Genomic DNA, 20,610 nt, shown 5'->3' with positions numbered 1-20,610 from the left:
TGGTAATAAGAAATTAGGGCGGCCCCTGTGGCTCAAGGAGTAGGGCGCCAGTCCCATATGCTGGAGGTGGTGGGTTCAAACCCAGCCCCGGCCAAATAAAAAAAAAAAAAAAAAAAAGAAATTAAAGTGACAGGCTTAGTGCTCGTGGCTCAGTGGTTAGGGTGCAGCCCACATGCACCGGGGCTGGTGGGTTGGAACCAAGCCAGGGCCTGCTAAACAATGACAACTACAATGAAAAAAAAAAAAAAAACCAGCCAGGCATTGTGGTGGGCGCCTATAGTCCCAGCTATTGAGAGGCTGAGGCAAGAGAATCGCTGAACCCAAGAGCTTGAGGGTGTTGTGAGCTATGACGCCATGGCACTCTACAAAGGGCAATATAATAAGACTCTGTTTCAAAAAAAAAAAAAAAAGAAATTAAAGTGACAATAAATGGCCTCCCCAGTGAATAATTCAATATTATAGTCCAGTCACCTGGGCTAAGAATGGATCATGAAGATACAGAGCCCCAATATATGTGTTAAATCAAATTATCTGATTACAAGCAGTATTAAAAATAATAACAAATGAAACCAGCAAAGCCTTAACACTACTAGCCCATAAAGAAACCCAAATGAGAAATGCTATTTATCAAAACCAATTGGCCTTAGACTATCTTCTAGCAGCTTAAAGAGAAGTGTGTGAAAAATTCAATTTAACTAACTGTTGCTTACAGATTAATAATGAAAGAAAAGTAATTGAAGATATAACAAAAAAAAACTAAATAGTTCATGTACCTATACAAATCTAGAATGAATTTAACAATGAATTTAACCTAGATTCTTTATTCAGTAAATAGTTTTCTAAACTAAGATTTAAAACTATCATTATAAGTTTGCTTTTTATAATTGGAGAATATTTGCTTTTACCATGCTTATTACCTATCTTTGTTCAATTTCTCAAAGGCATAAGTCTCTGCAATTGTAATAAAAGAGAATGCAAAGTGTTCATGGCTTAACAATATTATCAAGTAGCCATGGATAACAATAATGAATGAGACCCCATTCCTAATTGATGGGGTCTCAAAGAGGAGAATGAGGAAGGAGAAAAAATCTTAAACTTCTTAATAATCCTGAGAAAGCAGCAGGCAGCTGCAGGAGAACTCTTTCTCCAAAGATAAGAACGAACTTTAAACTGAGCTAAAATAACCTTGAAAAAAAGACTCTGTGGCTCGACGCCCGTAACACAGTGGTTATGGAGCCAGCCACATACACCAAAGGTGGCGGGTTCAAACCCAGCCCAGGTCAGCTAAACAACTGCAACAACAACAAAAAATAGCCGGTCATTGTGGTGGGCACCTGTAGTCCCAGCTACTTGGGAGGCTGAGGCAAGAGAATAGCTTAAGCCCAAGAGTTTGAGGTTGCTGTGAGCTGTGACGGCACAGAACTCTATTGAGAGCAACATAATGAGACTCTGTCTCAAAAAAAAAAAAGGCTCTGTAACTAATAACAATACCCTGGTTTCTAACATCCATAGCCATAACTATGTAGCTGATAGTGAACTGAAGGGGGGAAAAAAGTATAAAAGAGTTTGGAAAAAAACTGTTCCCCAGAACTCAGCATTTTATGCCTTGAGGCACCTGAGTTCACCAATGCAATAAAAGGTCCTTCCTCTATATTATTGGTTTAAGTGTCTGTCAGTTTTAATTTGTCATTTTCCTACGACAATGGCACCACTGCCCTCTAGCCCAGGTGACAGAGTAAGACTCAGGAAAGAAACAAAGAAAGGAAAGTAAGGAAAGAAAGAAAAAAGGAAAGAAAGTTGGGTATTTCCAATCATATTAAGAGTGACTGCTTACCCCTTAGGTTCCTTCTTTTCCCAAATCGGACCATTTATATAAATGCAACACTGAGATTAAAAAGATAAGAAGGTGGGTGGCACCTGTGGCTCAAGGAGAAGGGTGCCAGCCCCATATACTGGAGGTGGTGGGTTTGAACCTGTCCCCGGCCAAAAACTGCAACAAAAAAAACAAGATAAGGAGGATAAAGTAGCTGAAAGGATGCTTCCTAAATTACCTTCTGAAAATTTCATAACCCTCCAAACTGTCCTTTAGAGTGTTTTTCCTAATCATATGCCAAGAAATTATGGATAGGGGCGGCGCCTGTGGCTCAGTGAGTAGGGTGCCGGCTCCATATGCCGAGGGTGGCGGGTTCAAACCCAGCCCCGGCCAAACTGCAACAAAAAAAAAAATAGCCGGGCGTTGTGGCATGCACCTGTAGTCCCAGCTGCTCGGGAGGCTGAGGCAAGAGAATCGCATAAGCCCAAGAGTTAGAGGTTGCTGTGAGCTGTGTGACGCCACGGCACTCTACCCGAGGGTGGTACAGTGAGACTCTGTCTCTACAAAAAAAAAAAAAAAGAAATTATGGATAAGGTGAACCTAGCCTTAATCACAATCAGGTCCCAGAAAACACAAAAAACAAACAAAACCAAGCTAAGCGATCACAGCTAACATTGTTGTGAGTTTACTATAGGTCAGGTACTACTTCTTCACATGTCAATTAGTATGCATTATCCTCACAACTTATCACTGTAGATGTTAACCTTGATCACCAGGCTGAATGGAGTAGTGTTTGTGAAGTTTCTCTATTGTAAAGTTATTCTTTCTTCCCTTGCATCCATGGTCTAGAAGGAAATCACTACGCATGGCACACATTTAAGGAGTGGGGAGTACTGCTCCCCTCTTTGACGGCAGAGTTTCTAATGAATGATTTAGAATTCTTCTGTAAAGGAGATTTTTTTTCTGTTCTCTCCATCTATTAACTTATTCAATTATTCATATTACTACAGACCTGTGGATATTTTATACATTGGAATTATCTGATACCAATTTACTTACTTTGCTGAAATTCTTCCACCTTTGGCCATTAAGAGCTCTTTCAGAAGGCTCCTGTGTCCCTTTGACATATCCCCATCATGGGGCATTTGTTTGTTTTTGAACACTTCCTTAAGTTTTGGCACTATAAGATCTTGTATATTTCCTGCCTCAGTTCTAGGATTACTCATTTCTCCAAGGAGTCCTGGTTTCTTTTATTAAAAAATGGAATAAGATACCAAGATCTTGGTGCTGGGGCTGGGTGTCAGACACCATTTTTCACTTAACCATCTCAATAATCCCATGCAAAAGATACCCTATTATCCCTCTCTTAAAAATGGGGAGTTAAGAGACAGAGAGGTTAAGTAGCCTACTAAGGTCACATCAGTAAGTGTTAGAAAAGGGCTTTAGGGCGGCGCCTGTGGCTCAGTCAGTAAGGCGCCAGCCCCACACACCGAGAGTGACGGGTTCAAACCTGGCCCCAGCCAAAACTGCAACCAAAAAATAGCCGGGCGTTGTGGTGGGCGCCTGTAGTTCCAGCTACTCGGGAGGCTGAAGCAAGAGAATCGCTTAAGCCCAGGAGTTGGAGGTTGCTGTGAGCTGTGTGAGGCCACGGCACTCTACCGAGGGCCATAAAGTGAGACCCTGTCTCTACAAAAAAAGAAAGGGCTTTAAACACAGGAAGTCAGTCTCCAGAATATATTTCCTGACCACATTGCCACCACGGTCTCCCATGAGCAGACCATCACCAAAGGGACATAAATGAAGTCGTACCAATGTATTGAATACTTATAAGAGCACTGACCTTGGTAACAGGTCCTTTCCAAAGTAACTGGCTCAGCTGACAAGGCCCATGAGAAATGCAGAATTTGAGAACCCTGTTCCAAATGATAGAAGGGTCACATTCTTTGGTACAAAGAACAGTGAAAGTGCAAGTTGTGACATGAATAACCCTCAGTAATAACCACTTCTGTCTTCCTTGGTTTCTCTTTATTTGGTGACTTTCTATCTTCCTATACCGTCAGTTCATCAGGCTATACTGTCACTCTATATTCCTTGACAATGCCTACTAGACTGTGCTGTAACCTCATGCCTTTTACAAATGGTAGATAGTATTTTAGCAAAAGAAGTAGGAATGACTGGCTCTTTTTTTTTTTTTGTAGAGACAGAGTCTCACTTTATGGCCCTTGGTAGAGTGTCGTGGCCTCACACAGCTCACAGCAACCTCCAACTCCTGGGCTTAAGCAATTCTCTTGCTTCAGCCTCCAGAGTAGCTGGGACTACAGGCACCCGCCACAATGCCCGGCTATTTTTTGGTTGCAGTTTGGCCGGGGCTGGGTTTGAACCCGCCACCCTCGGTATATGGGGCCGGCGCCTTACCGACTGAGCCACAGGCGCCGCCCCCAGGAATGACTGGCTCTTAAAACACAAGTTACAGCACGCTTACTAGAGTGGCTAAAATTTAAAACGTTGGCAACATCAAGTATTGGTGAAGATGTGGAATAAATTGATTTCTCATACACTGATAATGGAAATAAGAAATGGTATAGCCACTTGAGAAAAATGTACCACTTTCTTACAAAGTTAAATATGCATTGGCCTACATTCTAGTAATGCCACTCTTATGAATCTACCTGAGAGAAATAAAAACTTATGTCCATACAAAAGTTGTACATGAATGCTCCTAGAAGCATTATTCACCAGAGCCAAAACTGAAGACAACCTAAATGTTCACAAACTTGTGAATGGTTAAACAAACTGTAGTATGTTCATATAATAGGATACTACCAAGAAGTAAACAGGACCAAACTACTTACATATACCACTACATGCATGAATCCCAAAAACATCATGCTAAATGCAAGAAGCCAGATTCAAAATTCTACATATGTGTATGTATGTATATACATACATATACACATACTGCATTTTGTATGTATATATGTGTATATATGTATATATGTGTGCACATATGTAGAATTTTGTAGTATGTGTATACATACTACACCTATGCACAGATGTATGTGTATACAAAATTCTACATATGTGTGTATGTATATACATATATATACACACACATATATATACACATACTGCATTTCATTTTCATGTAGAAATTCTAGAAAAGGCAACTTTTTCTTTTTTTTGAGACAGTCTCACTCTGTTGCCCAGGCTAGATCTCCATGGAATCAGCCTAACTCATAGCAACCTCAAACTCCTAGGTTCAAGCTATCTTCCTATATCAGCCTTCCAAGTAACTGAGATTACAAGCATCCACAATAACATACAACTTACTTTTCTATTCTTTGCAGAGGTAGGGGTGGGGGCAAGCAATGTCTTGCTCTGGCTCAGGGTGCTCTGGAATTCCTGAGCTCAAGGGATCCTCTAGCCTTGGACTCCCAGAGTGCTAGGATTACAGTTTTGAGCCACTACCTGAAAAGGCAACATTTTAACAGAAAGTATATATCAATAATCCCTGGAGCCAGGAGTAGGGGAGGAGGGGACTGACTGCAAAAATGCATAAGAAAACTTTTTTGGCAATGAAAGAGTTGTACATCTTGATGGTGGAAATGGAAACAATACTGTCAACATACGCCAACTTGTCAAACTATACTCTTAAAATAGGCGAATTTTATTATGTGCCAATTATACCCTGAGAAAGCCATTAAAGCCCAAGTGGGAGGACTGCTTAAGGTCAGGAGTTCAAGACCAGTCTGCGCAAGAGCAAGACCACTCTCTACAAAAAAATACAAAAATTAGCCAGGCATGGTGGACTGCGCCTGTCGTTCCAGATACTTGGGAGGCTAAGGCAGGAGAATTGCTTGAGACCAGGAGTTTAAGGTTACAGTGAGCTATGATGATACCATTGCACTCTAGACCAGGCCACAGAGCAAGATCCAGTCCCACCCAACACACACACAAAAGTAAGATTTTACTTTCAGTTAGATCCTAACTCCACAATACACTTAGATTGGCAAACAATGGTAAAAGGATGAATATAAAAGTCAAACTAAAAGAAGATGCAAGCATATAATTTACCAATTCATCAGATGGGGATAACCTTTTAAAGCAGAATTTCAATGTAGGAAGTCACAGAGAAGAAAGATCCAGAGGTGACCCTACCATGTTTTAAAATGTTTTTGTCAAAAAATTCACAAATAAAATGTAAAAGCAAACTACAATCTCAGAAAATCTTATAACAAATTTAACAACAGCTATATACTTAGTTATAAGGCCTCTTACAAATAAATAAAACACTAGAATCTCACAATGAAAAAACAAGGGTGGTGCTTGTAGCTCAAAGGAGTAGGGTGCCGGCCCCATATGCCAGAGGTGGCAGGTTCAAACCCAGCCACGGCCAAAAACTGCAAAAAAAAAAAAAAAAAAAAAAACAGACAAAAGGTATGATTTGCAGAAGAGATTAAAATGTCCAATATGAAAAAGTACTAGTCTCGGGCGGCGCCTGTGGCTCAGTGAGAAGGGCGCCGGCCCCATATGCCGAGGGTGGCGGGTTCGGACCCAGCCCCGGCCAAACTGCAACAGAAAAATAGCTGGGCGTTGTGGCGCACGCCTGTAGTCCCAGCTGCTCGGGAGGCTGAGGCAAGAGAATGGCGTGAGCCCAAGAGTTAGAGGTTGCTGTGAGCCGTGTGATGCCACGGCACTCTACCCAAGGGCGGTACAGCGAGACTCTGTCTCTACAAAAAAAAAAAAGAAAAAAGAAAAACTACTAGTCTCAAAGTAATGCAAAGTTAAAAGAGCTGTTATTTTTGTTTTGTTTTGTTTTAAAAAATAAGATCTTGCTCTGTCACCCAGGCTGAGTGAAATAGCATGATCATAACTCACTGCTACAGCCACCAACTCCTGGGTTCAAGGGAGGAGTTGAACCTTCCTGCCTCAGCTTCCTGGGTAGCTGGGACTACATGTATGCATTACCATACTTAGTCTGCTTTTATTTTATTTTATTTTTTCAATAAAGACCTTTCCGGCTCAGCACCTATAGTTCAGTGGCTAGGGTGCCAGCCACATACAACAGAGCTGGTGGGTTCGAATCCAGCCCAGGCCTGCCAAACAACAATGACAACTACAGCCAAAAAATATCTGGATGTTGTGGCAGGTGCCTGTAGTCCCAGCTACTTGGGAGGCTGAGGCAAGAGAATCGCTTAAACCCAAGAGTTTGAGTTGCTGTGAGCTGTGACAGCACAGCACTCTACCCAGGGCGATAGCTTGAGACTCTGTCTCAAAAAAAAAAAAAAATTAATAAATATTTGGGCGGCACCTGTGGCTCAGTCAGTAAGGCGCCGGCCCCATATACCGAGGGTGGCGGGTTCAAACCCAGCCCCAGCTGAACTGCAACCAAAAAAAAAAAAATAGCCAGGCGTTGTGGTGGGCGCCTGTAGTCCCAGCTACTCAGGAGGCTGAGGCAAGAGAATCGCTTAAGCCCAGGAGTTGGAGGTTGCTGTGAACTGTGTGATGCCATGGCACTCTACCGAGGGCGATAAAGTGAGACTCTGTCTCTACAAAAAAAAAAAAAATACCTTTCCAGGCTGCACCCGTAGCACAGTGGTTACAGCGCCGGCCACATGCACTGAGGCTGGTGGGTTCGAACCCAGCCTGGGCCAGCTAAGCAGCAATGACAACTGCAACAAAAAAGTAGCTGGGCATTGTAGCAGGTTCCTGTAGTCCCAGCTACTTGGGAAGCTGAGGCAAGAGAATCACTTAAACCCAAGAGTTTGGGGTTGCTGTGAACTATGACACCATGTGGCCACGACACTCTACCAAGGGCGACATAGTAAGACAATGTCTCAAAAAGAAAAAAAAAAAGAAAAAAGAAGGGTGGCGCCTGTGGCTCAAGGAGTAGGGCACCGGTCCCATATGCCAGAGGTGGTGGGTTCAAACCCAGCCCCAGCCAAAAACCACCAAAAAAAAGAAAAAGGAAGAAGACCTTTCCATCTATCAAACTGGCAAAAGTTCCCAACAAACATGTGTATTCAATATAGGCTCAGTGCCTGTAGCTCAGAGGCTAGGGCGCCAGCTACATCCACCAGAGTTGACAGGTTCGAATCTAGCCTGGGCCTGCCAAACAACAATAACAACTACAATTAAAAAATAGCCAGGCATGGGCGGCGCCTGTGGCTCAGTGAGTAGGGCGCTGGCCCCATATGCCGAGGGTGGCGGGTTCAAACCCAGCCCCGGCCAAACTGCAACAAAAAATAGCCGGGCGTTGTGGCGGGCGCCTGTAGTCCCAGCTGCTTGGGAGGCTGAGGCAAGAGAATCGCGTAAGCCCAGGAGTTAGAGGTTGCTGTGAGCCGTGTGACGCCACGGCACTCTACCCAAGGGCAGTATAGTGAGCCTCTGTCTCTACAAAAAAAAAAAAAAAAATAGCCAAGGCATAACGTTATGCTGGGCACCTGTAGTTCCACCTACTTGGGAGGCTGAGGCAAGAGAATCTCTTAAGCCTAAGAGTTTGAGGTTGCTGTGAGCATGTAATGCCATGGCACTCTACCGAGGGTGATATAGTGAGATTCTGTCTCCAAAAAAAAAAAAAGTGTATTCAATATATGAATAAGGAATAAGACTATACTGAGGCAGGAGTCATGTGACATGGTGCAACTGATGGGGAAACCAATGTGGCAGCATGTAGCAAGACCACAGAAAACTAGCTGGGCGTTGTGGTGGGCGTACGTAGTCCCAGCTACTAGGGAGGCTGAGGCAAGAGAATCGCTTAAGCCCAAGAGTTTAAGGTTGCTGTGAGCTGTAATGCCACAGCACTCTACTGAGGACAACATAGTAAGACTCTGTCTCAAAAATAAATAAATAAAAGACCACAGAAAACACCCACTGTTCTCTACAACAATCATGTGCTTCCTGGGGTGGAGAGTTGCAGATTCTTACTTTCTGCTTCATGATTTCTGTACTGTATGAGTATTCTATAATAAGCATGCACTACTTATGTTAGTAGGAAAAGATATTAGAAAAAAAGGGCTCGGCACCAGTGGCTCAAGCAGCTAAGGCGCCAGCCACATACACCTGAGCTGGCGGGTTCAAATCCAGCCCGGGCCCGCCAAACAACGATGGCTGCAACCAAAAAGTAGCCAGGCGTTGTGGTGGGCGCCTGTAGTCCCAGCTACTTGGGAGGCAGAGGCAGGAGAACCGCGTGAGCCCAGGAGTTGGAGGTTGCTGTGAGCTGTGATGCCACAGCACTCTACCCAGGGCGACAGCTTGAAGCCCTGTCTCAACAAAAAAAAAAACAAAAAAGAAAGGGGGCGGCGCCTGTGGTTCAGTGAGTAGGGTGCCGGCTTCATATGCCGAGGGTTGGGGGTTCAAATCCAGCCCCAGCCAAACTGCAACAACAAAAAAATAGCCGAGTGTTGTGGAGGGCACCTGTGGTCCCAGCTGCTTGGGAGGCTGAGGCAAGAGAATCGCGTAAGCCCAAGAGTTAGAGGTTGCTGTGAGCCATGCGACATCATGGCACTCTACCCGAGGTCAGTACAGTGAGACTCTGTCTCTACAAAAAAAAAAAAGGACAGCGCCTGTGGCTCAGGGTAAGGCGCAGGCCCCATATACCGAGGGTGGCGGGTTCAAACCCGACCCCGGCTGAACTGCAACCAAAAAATACCTGGGCATTGTGGCAGGCGCCTGTAGTCCCAGCTACTCGGGAGGCTGAGGCAAGAGAATCGCTTAAGCCCAGGAGTTGGAGGTTGCTGTGAGCTGTGTGATGCCACAGCACTCTATCGAGGGCCATAAAGTGAGACTCTGTCTCTACAAAAAAAAAAAAAAAAAGCTGTATGCTTTGGTTCAGCAATTACACTTCCAGATTTGTATTCTATGGATACCAAAGAGACATAAACAAAAATTTATAGGCAGTGTGAAGAAGAGGAGGCGAGAACGACCCCCGGACCGACCAAAGCTCGCGCGTCGCTGCATCCCTGCGTACAGCACCTACGTCCCGCCGCCGTTGCCACCATGCCCAAGAGAAAGGCTGAAGGGGATGCTAAAGGAGATAAAGCCAAGGCAAAGGGCGAACCACAGAGAAGATCCGCAAGGTTGTCTGCTAAACCTGCTCCTCCAAAGCCAGAGCCCAAGCCTAAAAAGGCCCCTGCAAAGAAGGGAGAGAAGGTACCCAAAGGGAAAAAGGGAAAAGCTGACGCTGGCAAGGAGGGGAATAACCCTGCAGAAAACGGAGATGCCAACACAGACCAGGCCCAGAAAGCTGAAGGTGCTGGAGATGCCAAGTGAAGGGTGTACATTTTTGATAACTGTGTACTTCTGGTGACTGTACAGTTTGAAATACTATTTTTTATCAAGTTTTATAAAAATGCAGAATTTTGTTTTACTTTTTTTTTTTTTAATCTGTGTTGTTAGCATACAGAACACTTCATTGTTTTTTGGGGAAGGGGCATATGTCACTAATAGAATGTCTCCAAAGCTAGATTGATACGAGGGAAAATGTTTTTCCCTCTAGTTTTGAGAGACTTCCTCTTGGCTCCCAAGAGGAGGGATTCCCTGATGTTGACACACAGCTACCTTGGCACAAATGCCTTGTGGTATGGAAAAACTAATTTGTTTTTATGTCCTATTCTCCCTCAGTCTTCAGCATAGTCTTAACTCCCTTAAACCCAGTCACCTCTTGTGACCTGACCCCCAATAATTGGTTACCAGTATATCAAGGAATCTGGACTTTTTCAATAATACCACTGAGATGCATCCCTCAAAAGAGCAGCGGTTCCATTTGTAGATTGTTGGATCTTCAGATAAATTCTACCATTTTCATTTCATTTCCTGAAAGTTAGGGTCGGCTTGTGAAAAGTTGTTAAACAACATGCTAAATGTGAAATGTCAACCCTCACTCTAAACTTCCTTGTTCAGAGCATCAAATGAAGACTTCATTGGGTTTTATATTGGCTTTCTGATTTTTGGTAGAACATTGAAGAAGGGAGTTTGAAAGTTGTTGTATACTGTTAACGATCGTCTGCCCATGTCCTGCCTGAAATACCATGATTGTTTATGAAAAGTATCTTTAATAAAGCTGGATACACGGGCGGCACCTGTGGCTCAACGTGTAGGGCGCCGGTCCCATATGCCGGAGGTGGCGGGTTCAAGCCCAGCCCCGGCCAAAAAAAAAAAAAAAAAAGAATAAAGCTGGATACAGTTTGGCTTGGAAAAAAAAAATTTATAGATAAAGATGGTCATCACAGTATCACAACAGTAAGAATGCTAGAAACTTAAATACCCAATACCAAGGAAATAACCTAATAAGTTACAGAATAGCCACAGGCTGAAATATTATATAGCTATTAATATGATGCTTTCAAATAATATTTAATGTTATGAGAAAATACTCAGCCGAAATTTAATGTTAAGTGAAACAAAAAGGATGGTGCCAGAGGCCATGGCTTATACCTGTAATCCCAGCACTTGGGAGTCCTAAGCAGAAGGATCACTGAGGCCAGGAGTTCAAGACCACCTTGGGCAATATAATAAGACTCTTACATCTACAAAAAATCTTAAAAAGCCAGGAGTCATGGCACACACCTGTATACCCAGCTACTTGGGGGCTGAGGTGGGAGGATCACTTAGCTTGAGCCCAGGAGCTCAAGGGTACAGTGAGCTATGATTGTGCCACTACACTCCAGCCTGAGTGACAGAGACTCTGTCTCTAAAAATAAATTTTTATTAAAAAAAAGGGTAGGGCAGCGCCTGTGGCTCAAAGGAGTAGGGCACTGGCTCCATATGCCAGAAGTGGCGGGTTCAAACCCAGCCCCAGCCAAAAACTGCCAAAAAAAAAAAGGATGGTAATGATTATATACATACTTGCATAGCAGCACAGAAAAAGACTAGATATAAATAGGTAAAAAAATTTTTTTTTTTTGTAGAGACAGAGTCTCACTTTATAGTCCTTGGTAGAGTACTGTGGCATCACACAGCTCACAGCAACCTCCAACTCCTGGGCTTAAGCGATTCTCTTGCCTCAGCCTCCCAAGTAGCTGGGGACTACAGGGGCCCACCACAATGCCCGGCTAATTTTTTTTTTTTGGTTGCAGTTCAGCCGGGGCCGGGTTTGAACCCACCACCCTCGGTATATGGGGCCGGCGCCTTACCGACTGAGCCACAGGCGCCGCCCATATATAAATAGGTAAAAATTTTCAAAGTATATCTGGGTAAAATTGAAGGTGATTTTAATTTTATTATATTTTTTCTATACTTTTCATTGTTCACATAAATATGTATTACTCTTAACTATGTGTAAAGGTGAGCATTTCAAAAATGTTAAGAAATCAGGTGGGGGGGGCGGTGCCTGTGGCTCAAGGAGTAGGGTGCTAGTCCCATATGCCGGAGGTGGCGGGTTCAAACCCAGCCCCGGCCAAAATCCACAAAAAAAAAAAAAAAAAAAAAAAAAAGAATTAGGTGGGCACGGTGGCTCATGCCTATAATCCTAGCACTTTGGGAGGATAAGGAGGGAGAATCGCTGTCCCCAGGAGTTTAAGACCAACCTGGGTAACCTAGAAAGACTCTGTCTCTAAAAAAAAAAAAAAGTTTTTAAGTACCCTGGCATGGTGTCATGTGCATTTAGTACCAGCTACTTAGGAGGCTGAGGCAGAAGGATCACCTAGCTTGAGTATAAGGGTTTGAAGCTACAGGGAGCTATGATCATGCCTGGGTAACAGAGTGAGACGCTGTCATTAAAAAAAAAAAAAAAGAAAGAAAGAAAAAGAAACTTTTTAGAGGTATTGGTGAACCTTTGGCCAAAAAAAGCATAAACTTAAACTGCTGTGTTTTTTGTTTTTTTTTTTCTTTCTTACCTTAAAAGATATTTGTTCTGGTAAAATGAATTAGTTTAAAATTACAATATCAGACTTCAAGGGAGACAGACATAAATATCACAGGAGGGGAATAATGGTCAGTTACTGAAAAGCTAGAGATTGAGGAATTAAGATTGAGGAATTAAGATTAAAAAGATCTCAAAGGAGGGACGGTGCCTGTGGCTCAGTCGGTAAGGCGCCGGCCCCATATACCGAGGGTGGCGGGTTCAAACCTGGCCCCAGCTGAACTGCAACCAAAATATATATAGCTGGGCGTTGTGGCGAGCACTTGTAGTCCCAGCTACTCGGGAGGCTGAGGCAAGAGAATCACTTAAGCCCAGGAGTTGGAGGTTTCTGTGAGCTGTGTGACGCCACGGCACTCTACCAAGGGCGATAAAGTGAAACTCTGTCTCTACAAAAAAAAAAAAAAGATCTCAAAGGAGGCGGTGCCTGTGGCTCAGTGAGCAGGGCGCCGGCCCCATATGCCGAGGGTGGCGGGTTCAAACCCAGCCCCGGCCAAACTGCAACAAAAAAATTGCCAGGCGTTGTGGTCGGCACCTGTAGTCCCAGCTACTCGGAGGCTGAGGCAGGAGAATCGCCTAAGCCCAGGAGTTGGAGGTTGCTGTGAGCCGTGTGATGCCACAGCACTCTACTGAAGGCAATAAAGTGAAACTCTGTCTCTACATTAAAAAAAAAAAAAAAAAAGATCTCAAAGGAGTAGGGCACCGGCCCCACCTGCCAGAGGTGGCGGGTTCAAACCCAGCCCCAGCCAAAAACAGCAAAAAAAAAGAGAAATTTTAAAAAATAAATTCCAATTTGTTTTTATCACAGATAAGCAGACTTAATTTAAAAACATAAAAAAATATAAAAAACAGGTCAACTGTGAACTTTAAAGTGGTTTAAGTACACAAATTCAGAAAGTGTGCCAGCGTTCCAGGCTAGCTTCAGACCATCACAACCAGCAATAAATGGAACTCGCTGTCCAGGAGATGGCCGTGGTAGATAAGGGTAGATAAAGCCTTATTTACCCCAAAGTTCTTTTAGTCTGGGGCCCAGACTTTCTTCCTACTTTATACCGCAGACTCTGGGGTATAAAATAAGGATAACAGACTTAGCACTATTGGCGCCAGCCACATACACCAGAGCTGGCAGTTTTGAATTCAGCCCGGGCCTGCCAAACAACAATGACAACTACAACCAAAAAATAAAAATAGCTGGACGTTGTGGCGGGCGCCTGTAGTCCCAACTACTTGGAAGCCTAAGGCAAGAGAATAGCTTAAGCCCAAGAGTTGGAGGTTGCTGTGAGCTGTGATGCGATGCCACGGAGGGCGACAAAGTGAGACTCTGTCTTGAAAAAATAAGAAAAATAAAAATAAAACAAGGATAACAGGAAGGGAGAGAAAAAAACAATCCCTGTGAAAAAATACCTGGAGGGCAGCGCCTGTGGCTCAAAGGAGTAGGGCACTGGCCCCATATGCCAGAGGTGGTAGGTTCAAACCCAGCCCCGGCCAAAAACTGCAAAAAAAAAAAACACCTGGGGAAAGTTCCTATTCAAGCTAAATTAATAAAACAGATCAGGATAACCGGGAGTTGTGGCGGGCGCCTGTAGTCCCAGCTACTTGGGAGGCTGAGGCAAGAGAATCGCTTAAGCCCAGGAGTTGGAGGTTGCTGTGAGCTGTGTGATGCCAGGGCACTCTACCGAGGGCCATAAAGTGAGACTCTGTCTCTACAAAAAAAAAAAAAGGTCAGTAACCTGCCTGAAGCTGCCATCATGTCTGGCAGACTCCCAGGCCCATGCTTTTAACAACTACACTATGTAACTCCTTGCTCCCTGCTATTGCAAATGATGCAAAATAAAAAGGGGAACAGGGGTGGCGCCTGTAGCTCAGTGCATAGAGCGCCAGCCACATACACTGAGGCTAGTGGGTTTGAACCCAGCCTGGGCCTGCTAAACAACAATGAAAACAGCAACAAAAAAACAGCCAGGCACTGTTGTGGGTGACTGTAGTCCCAGCTCCTTGGGAGGCTGAGGCAGGAGAATCACTTGAGCCCAGGAGTTTGAGGTTGCTGTGAGCTGTGACACCACAGCAATCTACCGAGGGCGACAGTTTGAGACTCTGTCTCAAAAAAAAAGGAGGGAACAGGAATACTGTAAGAATGATGGCCGTACATCAACACCTGTAATCCTAGTCCTCTGGGAGGCCCAGGCAGGAGGAATACTTACAGCTCAGGAGTTCAAGACCAGCCTGAGCAAGAGTGAGACCCTGTCCCTACAAAAGACAGAGACTGCAACAAAAAAACAGCCGGGCGTTGTGGCGGGAGCCTGTAGTCCCAGCTACTCAGGAGGCTGAGGCAAGAGAATGGCTTGAGCCCAAGAGTTTGATGTTGCTGTGAGCTATGATGCCACCACACTCTACCGAAGGCAACAAAAAAGAAAAGAATATTCTTTCCATGTTAACTATTTGTAAATCATTTAATTAATGATCAGGATTTAAAACAGGGTGACAAAAAATTACACTAATTCTTAGGCTGGCACTTAAGGTAGAAAGAAGAAAGAGAGAATAAAGATGTCACTACTGGGCAGCGCCTGTGGCTCAGTGAGCAGGGCGCCGGCCCCATATACCGAGGGTGGCGGGTTCAAACCCAGCCCCAGCCGAACTGCAACAAAAAAATAGTCGGGCGTTGTGGCGGGCACCTGTAGGCCCAGCTACTCGGGAGGCTGAGGCAGGAGAATTGCCTAAGCCCAGGAGTTGGAGGTTGCTGTGAGCTGTGTGACACCACGGCACTCTACCGAGGGCAATAAAGTAAAACTGTGTGACGCCACAGCACTCTACCGAGGGCAATAAAGTGAAACTCTGTCTCTACAAAAAAAAAAAAAAGATGTCACTGGGCGGCGCCTGTGGCTCAAAGTGGTAGGGCGCCGGTCCCATATGCCGAAGGTGGCAGGTTCAAACCCAGCCCCGGCCAAAACCCACACACAAAAAAAGATGTCACTACTAAACAAAGTAATTGAAAACTACCAAAATGACCATCTAAAACAGTGGTTCTCAACCTTCCTAATGCCGCGACCCTGTAATACAGTTCCTCATGTTGTGGTGACTCCCAACCATGGGGGGTGGGGGGGGCATTAGGAAGGTTCAGAACCACTGATCTAAAAACATACCAAATTATACCTAATATATTTTTTAAAAGTTTAAAAGATATAAATCATAAATGCAAATTATACACATATACATACTTCTATATATGTATATATAACAGTCCTTTAAACATGGAGAAAGAGATACATATTATATATACATATACATACAGACAAAATATATACTGTAAGTGTGTGTGTGTGTGATACACACATAGGACACTGGTAAGAATGGTTGCCTCACACAGCGAAAGCCATCTCGAGAAAATGAAAAAAATTAGCTGGATATGATGGCATGTGCCTATAGTGCCAGCTACTCTACAGGCTGAGGCAGGAGGAGTTCTCAAGAGCTTAAGCCCAGAAATGAGGTAGCACTGACCTATAACTGTGTCACTGCACTCCAGCCTGGGCAACAGATTGAGACCACATTAAAAAAAAATTGTCTCTAGGTATAAGGGTTCAAAGGATATAAAAAGAAAAGGCAGATAAACAGAATGATTTTTTTTTTTTGTGGTTTTTTTTTTTTTTTTTGGCTGGGGCTGGGTTTGAACCCGCCACCTCCTCCACCTCCGGCATATGGGACCGGCACCCTACTCCTTGAGCCACAGGCGCCGCCCCAGAATGATTAAACAATCAAATCTAACATCACCAAAACTGGAATGAGCTGACATTAGGCACTCTGGAAGGGACACACTGACAGAGATATAACATCACCTCTAACATATTCCTGACAAAAATATTTAAGCTAAAGCTAATCATAAGGAAACAATCAGACAAATTCAAACTGAGAGACATTCTGCAAAACACCTGGACTGGATTCTTTTAAAATGTCATTGTTAGGCGGCACCTGTGGCTCAGTGAGTAGGGCACCGGCCCCTATACCAAGGGTGGTGGGTTCCAACCGGGCCCCAGGCCAAACTGCAACAAAGAAATAGCCGGGCATTGTGGCTCAGTTGGTAAGGCACCGGCCCCATATACCGAGGGTGGCAGGTTCAAACCTGCCCCGGCTGAACTGCAACCAAAAAATAGCTGGGCGTTGTGGCGGGCGCCTGTAATCCCAGCTACTTGGAAGGCTGAGGCAAGAGAATCCCTTAAGCCCAGGAGTTGGAGGTTGCTGTGAGCTGTGTGATGTCACGGCACTCTACTGAGGGCCATAAAGTGAGACTCTGTCTCTACAAAAAAAAAAGAACCAATGGCAAGGACACTGTACCAGATTAAAGAAAAACCAAAGAGAGATGACCAAACAATGAAATTTATGTTTCTTGATGAGATCCTGGAAAAAATAAAACACCTATTATAGATGTTATCAGGATAAATGGAAAGACTAAAATACAGGGCGGCGCCTGTGGCTCAAGGAGTAGGGCGCTGGTCCCATATGCCGGAGGTGGCGGGTTCAAACCCAGCCCCGGCCAAAAACCACAAAAAAAAAAAAAAAAAAAAAAAAAAAGACTAAAATACAAACTACATATTAGATAAGTATTATGAACTTTAAATTTCCTTAATGTTATTTGTAGTGTAATAGAGGAGAATGTCCTTGTTCCCAGCAGGTATTTGCTGAATTACTAGTGATGAAATGTCATAATGTCAACAGCTAACTCTCAAAGGCTGCATGAAAATAAATACCATATAAATTAGAGAGAAAATACAGGAGAAAAAGTGAGCACACATAAAAAAACCAAAATGGTGCATTTAGGTGAAGGAAGAGTTTATAAATAGTCAATGTATAATTCTTATAACTTTCCTGTACATTTGAAATTTTTCAAAATAAACCAGATGGGAGGAAAAAATGAATATAGTACAAAATATATACAATATATGTAAGTCTACACTGCAAGTGTAAGCCTTTTGTAGACTGTGTATCCTCACTACAGCTCTGTAATGCATTAATGAAAAAGATAAACATGTAAACAATACCCAACAAGAGAAAATAAAAAGTCTTGTAAAGGGTGAATGAGATGAATTATTATAGTTGTTATACAACTTATGACATATCCAAATTACCAATTAGGATACTATGCAAATTTAACATTATAAGTACTCCTAATATAATCTTTTCACAGCAAAGAAGGTCAGAATTTTTCTGCACCTCAGGGTCACATCCATAACTGACAATTATGTCTGTACAGTAATGTTAAAAAAAAAAAAACCTAGTTGTTCGCAGTATGATTGTTAATAATTCACAAATCATTACATTAAAACGTTGCTTCAAGGTTTCTGTAAAAATAATTCCTATAAAAACACTATTGCTGACCCAACAAAAAAATAAAATCCAGCTTTGCTCTTAAACGCACACGAAACTGATAACATTAAAAGGCAGGGAGCCACGCTATAAGAGGTCATTACACCATTGCCAAATGTTCAAGAAAAGAATGTCAGGTTCAATCCACCATTTAAGAAAAAAAAAAATCATACTCAACTCCCAGAAATACAACATAACAACCTCGTACCGAAACAGGGCTGAGGGGCACTAGGGGAGTCGGGTCAGCACTCTGAGACCCCAAAGTTCGCTGACCAGCCCCAAACTCCTCGAGCTCCCCACTGGGGGCGCTGGATTCTTACAGCCGAAGAGGATTGGGGACCCCACACGGCGCTTCTCCACCGCCAGCCGAGCAGCCACAGAAGGGAAACCAAGCCCGCGGTCCCTCAGGCCCCACAGCCGCCTCAGGATCCCCCAAACCCTCCAGCCCCCGCCACTCCCTCTTCTCGTCCCCGCCCCTCCCTGGCCCACTCACTCTTCATGTTGGATGCGGAAGCCTGCAACAATCTCTTGCGGACACTGGACGGAAAAGAAAGAGGCAGGAAGGGCGGCCCCCTGCCTTCCCTGAGGCGGTGTCCAGCACTAGGACCTCCGCGGTGGTCCCTCGATGGAAAGCGTTAGGATCCGGCCGCCATGTTGTGTCTCTGTCACCCTAGCAACTGTCAGGCTCTGAACGTCCCGGGGCGGTCTTCAGCGCATGCGCACAATTAGCCCCGCCCACATTTGCCTGCGCGCTGCAGACTGGCTCTTGTTCTGGGTTGCTAAGCAACCTCTGTTTTATTTTTTATTTTTTATTTTTTGAGATAAGAGTCTCACTTTACCACCTTCGGTAGAACGCCATGGCGTCACATCTCAAGGCAACCTCAAACTCTTGGGCTCAAGCGATTGTCTTGCCTCAGCCTCCGAAGTAGCTGGGACTACAGGCGCCAGCCACAACCCCCAGCTGTTTTTAGAGGGTCTTGCTCTTGCTCAGGCTGGTCTCCAACTCCCCAGGTCAGGTAGATCCAACCGCCTCGGCCTCCCAGAGTGCTAGGATTACAGGCGCTGTCACTGTTTTAAATTTAAATACTGTACCACAAATCCCAACCTTCGCGAATAGGATAGCTTTTCCCAGCTGTCCTGAGAACTTGAAATTTAGAACCTAAAATACGGACGGTAGTCTCGAGCTTTACATGGGCATGTGAGTTTTAACACTGAATTGTCACCTGGTGGCTCTTCTTTGCAATCTCATCCTACAGTTAAGGGCTTACTAGCGATTGCCCAGAAAATCTGTAACTTTTTCTTTTTAATCCAATAAGCATTTATTTTGCACCAGGCACTGTTGCAGGCATTGGGGATATAAAGGAGACAAGTGCAGACAAGGTCCCTGACTTCTTGAAACTTACGTTCTCGTGGATTTATACAATCTGAGGCAAAACCAGAGTATCTTTTTCTGTTTTTAAAATTAAAGAAGTAAAATGTGCTTATTGTTTTTTAAAAAAGAAAAGAGCAAAAGATAGCTGGGCATTGTGGTGGGCACCTGTAGTCCCAGGTACTCGGGAGGCTGAGGAAAGAAAATCGTTTGAGCCCAAGATTTGGAGGTCGCTGTGAGCTCTGACGCTAAGGCACTCTACCCAGGGTGACAGAGTGAGACTCTTGTTTAAAAAAAAAAAAAAGGAAAAGGAAAATATAGTGTAAAATTTGAAATAATTCTTTCAAACTTCTTTCCATTTCACTTTCCCAGAAAAAGACTGGCAGCAGTTTGGTGGCATCTTTTCAGAATTTTAGGTTTTCCCATAATTGAAAATTATGTTCTTAGTAATTTGTGTTTTGTCATTTACTATATCGTACTCATGTTTTAGTATTAGCACATATAGAACCTCCCTATGCTTAACAAAAAAGAGATAAGGTCTTATTAGGTTGCCCGGATTGGATTTGTACTCCTGTGCACAAGAGAACCTCAGTATCTTCTCCAGTGTACCCAGGGAGAGCTGCTATTCTATGCTTCTTAACTGCTGCATAATATTACATAGTATGGCATATCCTTTCTATTTTTTTTTTTAAAGCAAAGCCAAATAGCTTCAGAATATCTTTTTTTGTTGTTGTTTTTTTTTTTTTTTTTTGTAGAGACAGAGTCTCACTTTATGGCCCTTGGTAGAGTGCCGTGGCCTCACACAGCTCACAGCAACCTCCAACTCCTGGGCTTAAGCGATTCTCTTGCCTCAGCCTCCCGAGTAGCTGGGACTACAGGCGCCCGCCACAACGCCCGGCTATTTTTATTTTTTGTTGCAGTTTGGCCGGGGCTGGGTTTGAACCCGCCACCCTCGGCATATGGGGCCGGCGCCTTACCGACTGAGCCACAGGCGCCGCCCTGTTGTTATTGTTTTTTTTTTTTTTTTTTTTAAAGACAAGAGTCTCACTCTGTTGCCGAGGCTAGAGTACCATCGTGTCAGCCTAGCTCACAGCAACCTCCAATTCCTGTGTTCAAGGGATCCTCCTGCCTCAGCCTCCCAGTAGCTGGGACTACAGACACTGGCCATTGTCACCCAGCTAGATTTTTCTATTTTTAGTAAAGACAGGGTCTCAC

General features: G+C 44.0%; 2 protein-coding genes across 7 annotated transcripts in view; one reads left to right on the top strand and one right to left on the bottom strand.

Annotated features, from left to right (window-relative positions):
* MOK (MOK protein kinase) overlaps positions 1-18,748 on the bottom strand; it is an 89,540-nt gene extending 70,792 nt beyond the window's left edge. For 2 of the 6 annotated variants that reach the window (XM_053603135.1, XM_053603136.1), the window contains exon 1: positions 18,520-18,748. In XM_053603135.1, the coding sequence (XP_053459110.1) occupies positions 18,520-18,526 (7 nt within the window). In that variant the 5' untranslated portion in view covers positions 18,527-18,748. Of the gene's footprint in view, positions 1-3,653; positions 3,727-18,519 lie in introns of all 6 variants that reach the window. The other 4 variants (XM_053603137.1, XM_053603139.1, XM_053603140.1 and 1 more) reach the window with 3 other exon arrangements.
* On the top strand, positions 9,725-10,876 carry LOC128594387 (non-histone chromosomal protein HMG-17-like). Its single transcript, XM_053603142.1, has one exon. The coding sequence runs from the start codon at positions 9,812-9,814 to the stop codon at positions 10,082-10,084; it is 273 nt and encodes a 90-aa protein (XP_053459117.1). The 5' UTR covers positions 9,725-9,811; the 3' UTR covers positions 10,085-10,876.
* Positions 18,749-20,610: the final 1,862 nt, after the last annotated feature.

Source organism: Nycticebus coucang, chromosome 9, assembly GCF_027406575.1.
Source record: "Nycticebus coucang isolate mNycCou1 chromosome 9, mNycCou1.pri, whole genome shotgun sequence".
In the NCBI taxonomy this organism is placed as follows: Eukaryota; Metazoa; Chordata; class Mammalia; order Primates; family Lorisidae; genus Nycticebus; species Nycticebus coucang.
The sequence above is the reverse complement of the archived record's forward strand: the minus strand, read 5'-3'. Positions and strand labels throughout refer to the sequence as shown.

What these genes read in the sequence shown, in the direction of transcription:
- LOC128594387 (XM_053603142.1), top strand. Translation starts at nt 9,812, where the DNA reads ATGCCCAAGAGAAAGGCTGAAGGGGATGCTAAAGGAGATAAAGCCAAG.